At 47.0% G+C, this 9,782-nt stretch overlaps 2 protein-coding genes across 4 annotated transcripts in view; both read left to right on the top strand.

Annotated features, from left to right (window-relative positions):
- Positions 1-2,454, top strand: part of LOC128911342 (G-protein coupled receptor 35-like) — a 34,246-nt gene extending 31,792 nt beyond the window's left edge. For all 3 annotated transcript variants that reach the window (XM_054206066.1, XM_054206068.1, XM_054206065.1), the window contains one exon: positions 266-2,454. In XM_054206066.1, coding sequence (XP_054062041.1) covers positions 303-1,235 — 933 coding nt within the window. In that variant the 5' untranslated portion in view covers positions 266-302 and the 3' untranslated portion in view covers positions 1,236-2,454. The remainder of the gene's footprint in view (positions 1-265) is intronic.
- A 278-nt stretch (positions 2,455-2,732) lies between these two features.
- LOC128911340 (G-protein coupled receptor 35-like) lies at positions 2,733-9,782 on the top strand. The gene is made up of 2 exons (XM_054206063.1): positions 2,733-3,374; positions 5,101-9,782. The coding sequence occupies exon 2, from the start codon at positions 5,113-5,115 to the stop codon at positions 6,055-6,057; it is 945 nt and encodes a 314-aa protein (XP_054062038.1). The 5' UTR covers positions 2,733-3,374; positions 5,101-5,112; the 3' UTR covers positions 6,058-9,782.

Below are 9,782 nucleotides of genomic sequence, written 5' to 3' on the forward strand. Positions count from 1 at the left end.
ACCCCTCCATTCAAGATCCCCCTATTTAATAAAGGCTGTCTGCCACGTCCTATTGGAAGAGTACCTGGAGATACTTACTCATAAACTGAATAAACATAAACAAAGTTTGACAAAGGATGCATCCCAGTTACAGGCTGACTGAGGTGGTCAGCTTTGTAGGCTCAAATTCACATTCATAACAAAGTAAATATTTACTTAAATACCCTTTTTTATAGAGCCATTAAGAGGTAGGAGGAAAATCTTACTATGTCTTTTCCCATTTCAGGTCTCAGAACATCATACAACACCTACACATCAGGACAATGAATGTGTCCAACAACTGCAGTGTCGCAAATCTAGAACTGTATCATCATGTTCGTCTCACTGAATTTGTTCTGTATAACCTCATTTTCTTTTTTGGAGCACTATTTAATGCCTTTGCCCTCTGGATGTTCTTCTGCAAGATAAAGAAGTGGACAGAAACCAAAGTGTATGTAATCAATTTAGTCTTTGCAGACTGCTTCGTCATCTGCACCTTGCCTTCCATGTCTTATTTGCTCTGGAATAAGTCAACCCGAAATGAACTCTGCCAGTTTGTAGAGGCAATATATATTATCAACATGGTAGTGAGCATCTACATCGTTTCATTTATCTCAATCGATCGATACATTGCCATAAAGCACCCCTTGAAAGCCAGGACCTTCAGGTCTCCAACAAAGGCTGCCCTTCTCTGCGGATCTCTGTGGGTCTCTGTGATAATCGGTGCCACCTTACAGCTTTGGCAGAGACAAGCCACTCTCTGCTTTCAGAAGGATACCACTGCACCCGCTGCTCTGAGCCTGCTTTACATTTTCTTTGTTTTTACTCTTCCGTTAGCAATCCTGACTTTTTGCTCCACAGAAGTGATCAGGAACCTTAAGACACATCTGAACACAAATTCACCAGATGAGAAATCAATCCAGAAAGCTGTTCACATTATTTATGCAAATCTGGTTGTATTTCTAATATGTTTTCTGCCAGCCTACCTTGGGCTACTTGCCAGGTTCATAATGGAGAGAGTTGGAGCTACCTGTTTCCTGCTCCAGGTTATGAAGAACTTCTCCTCTGTGACAAGGTGTATTGCCACGTCCAACTGCTGCCTGGATAGCATCTGCTACTACTTTGTGACCAAGGAGTTCCACGAAGCCCTTCCACTGCCCAAACCCAGCACTGAAAAAACAAATCAAATCCACCCCTCACAGACACACACTTGCTAAAGGAAGGGGGGGAGCCGAGGGGGATGAAAAACACCAAACCCAGAAAACACCACAACAACTCTGTACGATCAAGAGACGATATAGCTTCAGCGTCATTGGGATAACTATTGCTCCTTATCTCTAGGTAGATCTTTGTTAGGTTTAGCATTACTAAGTTAATTGCGATTTATACTCTATGTTTCTATGAAACAAATAAGTTATTTCACAGAGATGTGTAAAAGTGTGGATATAATCGCTGGTCACTAACATGTCTCCATTCCACCCTCCAGCATCTACTTGTTACTCTGACAGGTGACCCATGCATATCTCCCTTTTTTAGTTCATTTTGCAGCTAAAGTCAATTGATCCTTATTGCCAACAAGTACAAAAGAATATATCATGTTTACCTCCCTGTGTATTTCAGGTTGTTTACGTTATTAAAATAATCCAATGTATTTTTATCATTTTCCGTTGGCGAGGGGTGTGTGTGAGAGCATATTACTAGGTACATGGCCCTACAAAACAGCCTAGATTCTGCTGACTGCCCTTCTCCTTCAAGTCAATGGGTCAGATAGATGTAAGAGAACACTTTTAGGATGAAAGCAAGACTTGTCCAGTGCTATAAAGGCACAAAGACCAGGAGATTTCAGAGCTGGGTCCTCCTGCTGGCTCCCCGCCTGCTGTGCTGCTGAGCCCTGGCACAGAGACACCTCCTTAGAACAGCCATTCCTGAGGGGCTGCTGCTCCCACCCACGGGGAAGCCCTTTTAACTCTGTCTCGACCTTTACCACCGTGCATTGCTATTCCCTTGATTTAAGTTGTGGCACCAGGCTGGCCCCCAGGTTCACTCTTCGGCCACAGCTCAGGGTCAGAGTATCACCCCCCAGCTGGACATGGCTGGGTCCGGGATTCTGCAGCCTGCCCACATTGACACCCCTGACATTTCCATGGGGGAGATGCATTTGTCCATGAGTCAGCAGCCTAGAAAAGCCAGGGGAGATGCGGGATGGGTTGACCCCCTACATGTTATTCAAATGCTCCCTAGGACTGGGCTTTTTCCTGAAAAAAGTGCTGAAAAATCTCCAAAATGGCCTCCAAGCTCCGCCCAGGCAATGCTCAGAGTGCTCCAGGAGACAGTGTGGAGGAGTCTTCCCTGCCCATTTATGCAGTTTCCCCCGGGACCTACATCTGCCTTCAGGGAGCCCACGGCTGCTGCTCAATCTGCTGTTGTCACCTTTGGGACCACAGTCCCAGGAGACATGAGTTAATGGGACAAACCCTGAGGGAGTCAGAGTCTGGCTCCCATCAGCTGGCTCACATAGATGGGACTGCAACTGCTAGAGCCAACAGAGAGCAAAAGCCACCAAAATGACTATGAAATACCACTGGGGCAGGTTCTTAAATATGTTTCTACAGGTCCTGACACCGATGGTGTGCTCAGTGCCACACCAGTATTTCACACCTGTGCCCAGTTGGCAGTTACTGTCATTACCAGCTTGGGCTTTACAGTGATGCTGATGAGCAGTGATAGACACCTGCTGCTTCACAGAGGACAAGCAGGCCTGTAACATCTGTCACCGAAGAGAAGCATGCTGGGTCCCCTTGCCCTGGGCTCACTGTCACAGGGTGCGGGAGCACTGATGTGCCCCCTCAGAAAGGCCATCAGCCCCCATGCTACTGCCAGCCTGGGGCACTCTCTGCAACCACACTGGAGGCTGCCTGGGCTGCTGTGCTCCCTAGGGGACCTTTCACTGCCAGAAGCGCAATTTGCAACCATTATGGGTTTTTTTCAGAAATTATTTGCTTTCCCATGACTGAAAAATATTAAATTTTAATTGCTGGTTTGTGTGAGGTGAGGGGGGGGGGAGCGCAGACTGGGTGGAAAAAATGATGGTGAAGCATTGAGCTGATGTGAGAACAACAGAGGGCACCAGAGACTCCACCGTCCCAAAAAGCAGGTGATAAATGAACCACTTCTGGAGAAGAGGAGTTCATTGCTGTGTTACAGCGCTCCTGAGCTGTTGACAGCAGCTCCTGGGCGGCTGTGCCCCTGCGCCGACACCCACGGCCCCAACAGATGTCATCCCCTGCTAGGACGCCCATGCCTACGCTGCAACCTTTCTGAGGACTAAACCCACCTGACAGCCCCAGAAGAAGCAGGTAATGTCTTTTAATTCTTCCCACGCCAGTGTGTAGCAGTGTGCTCTGCTCAGTACTTCAGGATGTGCTTTCTCACCTCTAACCTGAAGCGCTAGCTGGGGATGCCTGCTTCTTAATTTACGAGTTAGTCCTCAGCGGTACATAAATGCCTCAGTCTCCTACTGCTTTCACAACTGTTACGCTTCACCGTTTTTCAGACACGTGTCATTCGGCGGGGGGGGTGTCTTCATTTCTTGCTGCAGTTTCACACCAGTGTTTCTTACCACACCTTTTCCGTGAGCATGGAGACACCTGGCTCCAGGCACACTGCGGCACGGGACCTTAGGAACCACCACCGGCTCTGTGCTTTCATGGCGGATTCGGTGGGGCTGGGGTGCCCAGCCCAACCTGGAGGGCTCAGCTGCTCCTCGGGGCAGTGCTATGCATGCAGAAAGCATGCACTACGGCATTACCACAGTAGGGTGGCAGGGAATGGCTGCAGGATAGGTGGTACCACAGTGCAGCCAAGGACCTGTGAGGCTGAAAGCCCGAGAGAGCCAGGACACTGACCCTATGTTAGTTCCTCCATAAATTCCGCCCTAAAAATGACTGTATCCCTGTGGCTCAGTAATGCTGTACCAGTTCTGGTGCTAGGGCAGGTGCTGCGTTTTCCTCCGTGGTTGCCAGATCTGTCTCTGAGTCTTGGACACTAAAAACAGTTCACTTTTTTCATGCAGTCAGGCTCTTTCACTGTTTGGACGTTGATGCTTAGAAGCTGCTGACTTATAAGGCAATGTATTTATAAGAGATTGTAGGAATCTGGGCATTTTCCTTTCCTGCCTCACTGTAAACAGTTCCTTTATGAGCTGCAGACTAAGTCTGCTTCATCTCCCACGGCCTCCTTGCTGGTAGTGGATGCCCTGAAATATTTAAAGGAATACCAGGAGATAGTCTAAGTTCTTGGATTCATATTTTCTACTCTAGCAACATTTTGGCTGCCTGTCTTTGAAGGTTGAGATGAGGCACCTGTGCTCACCTTCCCCTCTCTCTTTAGAGAGCTGTTACCTGCTGGGGCTGGTAGCACACATGCTGAGCTGTTCCTCCCCAGCACCCTGCAGTGAGAGGAGCATGGTCGAGCTTGGGGACAGCCTGCCCCCAGGTCACCCACCCACCATCCTGCAGCAGCATTCCCACCACCCCCGGGAGTAAAGCCACCTGAACTACCTGGAAGGGCTCAAGTCCTGTGGAGGTTCACAGGCCTTGTAAGACCCAGAGTAAACCCATGGGGTGGTTTCAGCAGCAAAGCAAGGGCCTTGGAGGGGAAAAGGGGAATGCTGCCCAGCTCTGCTTCGGGCTGCCCTAAAGCCAGTAGCTCTCTGGTAACCACAGCAGCAGCAAAGGTAAGGGAGCACAAAAATTATCATTCTGCTTTGCAGACCCTTTGCTATTACTCAAACTGTGCAAACCAGGACTGGATGGAGGGCAAGGCAGGCTTAACCCCATAATAGCTGCAAGAGAGGGTTGCTTCTGTGTTTTTGTCTTAGCTGGTGCCGAGAGACAGTGTTACTTTGATGGCTGAGGGACAGACGGTCCTGATGAGCCACCGAGCCCTCCAGGGGCTGCCTACACATGCAGTACAGGTGCGTGAGGAGCCACAGAGCCATGACAGCAGGGGCTCTGCAGCACGACCGCCCCCCAGACAACCTGTCCCTGAGCTCAGTCTCGTGCTTACACCCTTTTCTTGCAGAGACGGCCCAACATGCAGAACTGCACTGAAGATGACACGCTGCAGGAAGGCATTCTGCTATTTCAACTTATCGTCTACATCCCAATGCTCTCTTTGGGGATGCCCCTGACCATGATTGCCTTCTGGGTCTTCTGCTGCAAACTCAAGAGGTGGACCGAGACCAGGGTCTATATGATCAACCTCATGGTTGCGGACAGTTTCCTGCTCTTTGCCCTGCCTTTTGTGACATATTTTACCAAGTACAAGCATCCCACAGACAACCTGTGTGCCACCATAGAGGACATCTATTTTACAAACATGCCTATGAGCATCCTGATCATCACCCTGATTGCAATTGATCGATACATTGCAATCAAGTTCCCTCTAAAAGCAAAGATGCTTCGATCCCCACTAAAATCGGCTTCTATCTGTGTGTTTCTTTGGATAATGCTGATAATTTATTCCTACTGGCATCGAAACTTCTATGAAAGAAAGGAAACAGTCTGCTTTCAGAAAGAATCCACTCAACCTAATTATTCATTGTTATTCTCCCTTATCTTTGGGTTTTTTATTCCCTTAGGGATTGTGATTTTTTGCTCAGTACAAGTCATCAGATGTCTCAAAAAGAAGACGGCCACATGCCCTTGTCAGACAAAGTTAATCCAGAAAGCAATCCACATTATTTCTGTGAATTTGTGTGTGTTCATCGTGTGTTTTTCACCTCTCTACATCTCACTGCTCTTGCGGTTCGTAGTGGATTTTGGTGGAGCTTGTTCTCTGTTATTGAAAGTTAGAGCCTCTATTAAGATCTGTGCATGCTTAGCAAATTCTAACTGCTGTTTGGATGCATTTTGCTATTACTTTGCAGCCAAGGAATTTCCGGAATTTCCTTCTGTGTTCCCCACCTGTATATCAATGAGGTTCAAGATGAACCAAAGCCAAGAGTCACAGCCACCCACAGATCAAGTCATCACATAAACAAGGTGTGGGGCATTATAGGTATTAAGAGCCAGAGTGCTGCTGAAGTTTCGAGGCAGAGGTAATGGGACCACCTGCAGCATTTGCAATCATTGTAGGTATAGGCACACCCACAAAAAGGGGCAACCCCCTCCCAGGGGTCTGATATTAACTTGAATTTTGTCCTTCTGCCCTCAGTGACTTGACTCTACCTCTGACTATTGTCTTGGATCGTTGTATTGCAGCTTCAGGCATCTCCTAGTCAAGGGGGAGAGCCACGTGGTATGGAGAATAGATTATAAAGGCCATTGTTTCTGCCATGTGTGTATTTGTACATGTCATACAGCTAAACGTAGGAGACTGAGCACCCTTACAGTAATACACAAATCCACTTCTGGCACTGTAATATATACGGACCCTTAAAAACAAGAAAAAGCCCCTATACTACAATGCCAGACCTAATACATCTGTGCTGCTCACATCAAAGAATTTGCTCTTACAGTGGTAGTTTCCTACCAGCCTATATAATTTTGAAGCTTGCAGCTATCACCAGGATGCAGCTATTGCTGTGCATGGAGTAAACTGCAGAAGTCAGAGAGTGGCCTGAGATTATTTCCCTGTTCCTGCCATATAACACTTGTATTAGCTTGTTGCAGTGCCCTGGCATTTGTGAGACTAAAATCATTGTGGGTATAAATAAAGTCATTATTGCATGGAAAAACTGAGCTATGTAAAGCGTTGCGGACCACAGAACAGACCCCTAGCATTGTGCATATCAAGTATAAAGCTGTGAAGATCTGACCTCACACAAGTGACTACCATAAGCCCTGGTGACAGGTTTGTTGTACTTTAATGGCACCACACCTTCAATGGGTGTCCTGTCTGGTGAGAGGTAATCGCATCTGCCCCAGTCGTCACAGCCTCACGCTACAGCAGTAGTGATGTGCAGAAAGCAGCAGTGAGCAACGCGAAGCAGATGCAGCCCTGATCCCTCCCTCACCATCCATGAACAGTTTTCAGGGGAGGTTCGTTGAAACTGGGGTGTATAAGGCCCCTTCTGCAGAGACAGGGCAGGCCCACCACTGATGGCTTCTCGGCATTGCCCTGTGTGATGAAGCATTGCTTTTGCTTTGGATTTGGGTTTTTTTTCTCTTGCAGCTGCTTGGACAGTACACAGTGGGGGTTCAACAGCTCTCCTGCACCTCATTTTGAGACATTTAACTCTTTCCGTGCATTATACAGACAGCCTTGATCTATCCTAGCTGCATCCCAGACCAGACATCAGTTTTAATGTCTGGCTTTCCAGGTACCAAATTCCTCTATAATATCTGTGCTTGCTGACTCTGCACCACGTATCCTCCCACCCCACAGGGAAATGACAACAGAGCAGCACAAAACAGTTAAGCCACAAAGGGAGGTCTTGGGGCACCAGAAGGAAGCAACCCATAGAGAAACCTGGGCTGAGAGGGGAGCCAATGCCAGGGTGTGACTACTTTGTGTTTATCTGCGTAGATATTTAATCTAACAATTTACCACGTAGTCACTCCAATAACTTAAAGTCAGCGTGGGAAACATTCTAGAGTTTTTGAAATGCATGTGATGGCTGTATGTTGGCTTCATGGTCCTTGACTTTCAGTGTCCTCTGACTTGTAAACCCCTAAAAAATTCCTCCGGGGAATGCAAACCCATACTCTGCTCATTTAAACCTACAGACAATTAACTTTCTCAGTGATGACTTACAAATAGATCCCCTACAAGTGGCCTGTCACCCCCTGGTGCCTGCAGACCACATGCTGACACCATTGTCTAGCCATGGGCCAAACAACACGGGAAACAACTCTTCCTGTCACAGAAAGCACTCCCCGTTCAAATGTTATATCTACCTGCTTTCTGTCAATATTCTGGCAGAGGTCCCAGCATGATGGAAGCTGCAGTGAACAACTGCGGCACAAAAATGGATGAAACTGCTCAGGTCATTCAGTTGATCGTTTATGTCCCCATTCTCTTCTTTGGTGTACTATTTAATGCTCTGGCATTACTGGTATTTCAGTGCAAGCAGAGCAAAAGGGCTGTGTGCCTATGGGGCCAACTTGATCACTGCACACTGTTTGGTCTTTGTTCTACCTTTTAAAGTCTATTTTCAAAGACAGGAAAAGATACAAGAGACAAACTGTGTCTAGTTCTGGGCTCCCCGGTTCAAGAAGGACAGGGAACTGCTGGAGAGGGTATAGCAAAGGGCTACCAAGATGATTAGGGGACTGGAGCACCTCTCTTATGAAGAAAGGCTGAGGGATTTGCGTCTCTTCAGTCTGGAAAAAAGACGGCTGAGGGGGGACCTTATCAACACTTATAAATACTTAAAGGGTGGGTGTCAGGAGGATGGGGCCAGGCTCTTTTCAGTGGTGCCCAGTGACAGCACAAGAGGTAACAGGCACAAACTTGAGCGTAGGAAGTTCCATCTCAACATGAGGAGGAACTTCTTTCCTTTGAGGGTGGCAGAGCCCTGGCACAGGCTGCCCAGAGAGGTGGTGGAGTCTCCGTCTCTGGAGACATTCGAACTCCGCTTGGACGCGTTCTTGTGCAACCTGCTCTAAGGTGATCCTGCTCTGGCAGGGGGTTGGGCTAGATGGTCTCCAGAGGTCCCTTCCAACCCCTGCCATTCTGTGATTCTGTGAAATAGTGCCTGATCTTAAAAACATCTATTGCTTAAGGAGATGATGCATGAGTGGTGTCACCCTTGCAGTTGTCAACAAATACGCTGCAATTAACTATCCTCGGAGAGGAAGAGGCTTAGGGTCCCTGTTAGCCCATTCTCCTTTGTGGTGTGCCATCGATCTTCAGGACAGGCATCACTCCCGTGTCCAGGCAAGTGGTGTTCAGCAAGGGAAAAGACTATTTTTGGAAATGGTGCAGAGGGCCTCCAAAACCACTTCTGGCTCTGGGATCCCCTCTGGGATTTTGCATCTCATTGGTTATAATGAATGCCTGTTCCAAACAGATTATTATGAAATTTTTTAGTATTTTGAAAAAAGATGAAGGGTGATTCATATCAACCTGTTATCCTACTGTTAATCCAGAAAGCGAACAACTTACTTTTTTGGCAAACCCAGTCACGTTCATGCTTTCTCCCTGTTAACATGGGGCAGCTTGTCCAATTTAAAATGAGCTCCAATTAGGTTGTCTACTCTGAAACACAAAATAGTAATGCTTTTGTGCACGTGGCCTCATTTATAGGCCTCAGAGTATAGCAAATACTAACTGTTGTTGAGATGCCATTCGCTACTGTTTTGTAACCAAAGAATTTCAGAGCACTTTCTTCTCAGCCAAGCCTATAGTTTTTAAATCAAGGAAGGATCACAGACAAGGCACTCTACTAAACTAAACAGCTGCCACAGTTTCACCCAAGCCAGCAGCAAAGCACTGCGCAGCCGCTCGCTCATTCCCTGTCGGTGCCAAAACCAGCACAACAGCTGCACTAAAGAATTTACAGTTGCCATTCCTATACATATCCAAGCTTAATGCTTATAGACCTGGATGAAGTTAATGTTTTTTTCTTGTAAGGAGCAAACTGAGGTCTCCTGCCATTCATGTTCTAAATTTAAAAAATAAAGGGTTCCTTTTTCGTATTGTGAAGTGGAAATTTGTTGACTTCACAATCCCTGTCATCACTAAATAATATTTTTTGTTGTTTGTACTGAACGCAACAAAAGCAAAAAAGGAAATATTCTTTTGCTGTGTGAAAATAA

This window comes from Rissa tridactyla, chromosome 6 (assembly GCF_028500815.1).
Source record: "Rissa tridactyla isolate bRisTri1 chromosome 6, bRisTri1.patW.cur.20221130, whole genome shotgun sequence".
Classification (NCBI taxonomy): domain Eukaryota; kingdom Metazoa; phylum Chordata; class Aves; order Charadriiformes; family Laridae; genus Rissa; species Rissa tridactyla.

Excerpts from the sequence above, each read along its gene's own strand:
- LOC128911340 (XM_054206063.1), top strand. The coding sequence starts at position 5,113 with ATGCAGAACTGCACTGAAGATGACACGCTGCAGGAAGGCATTCTGCTA.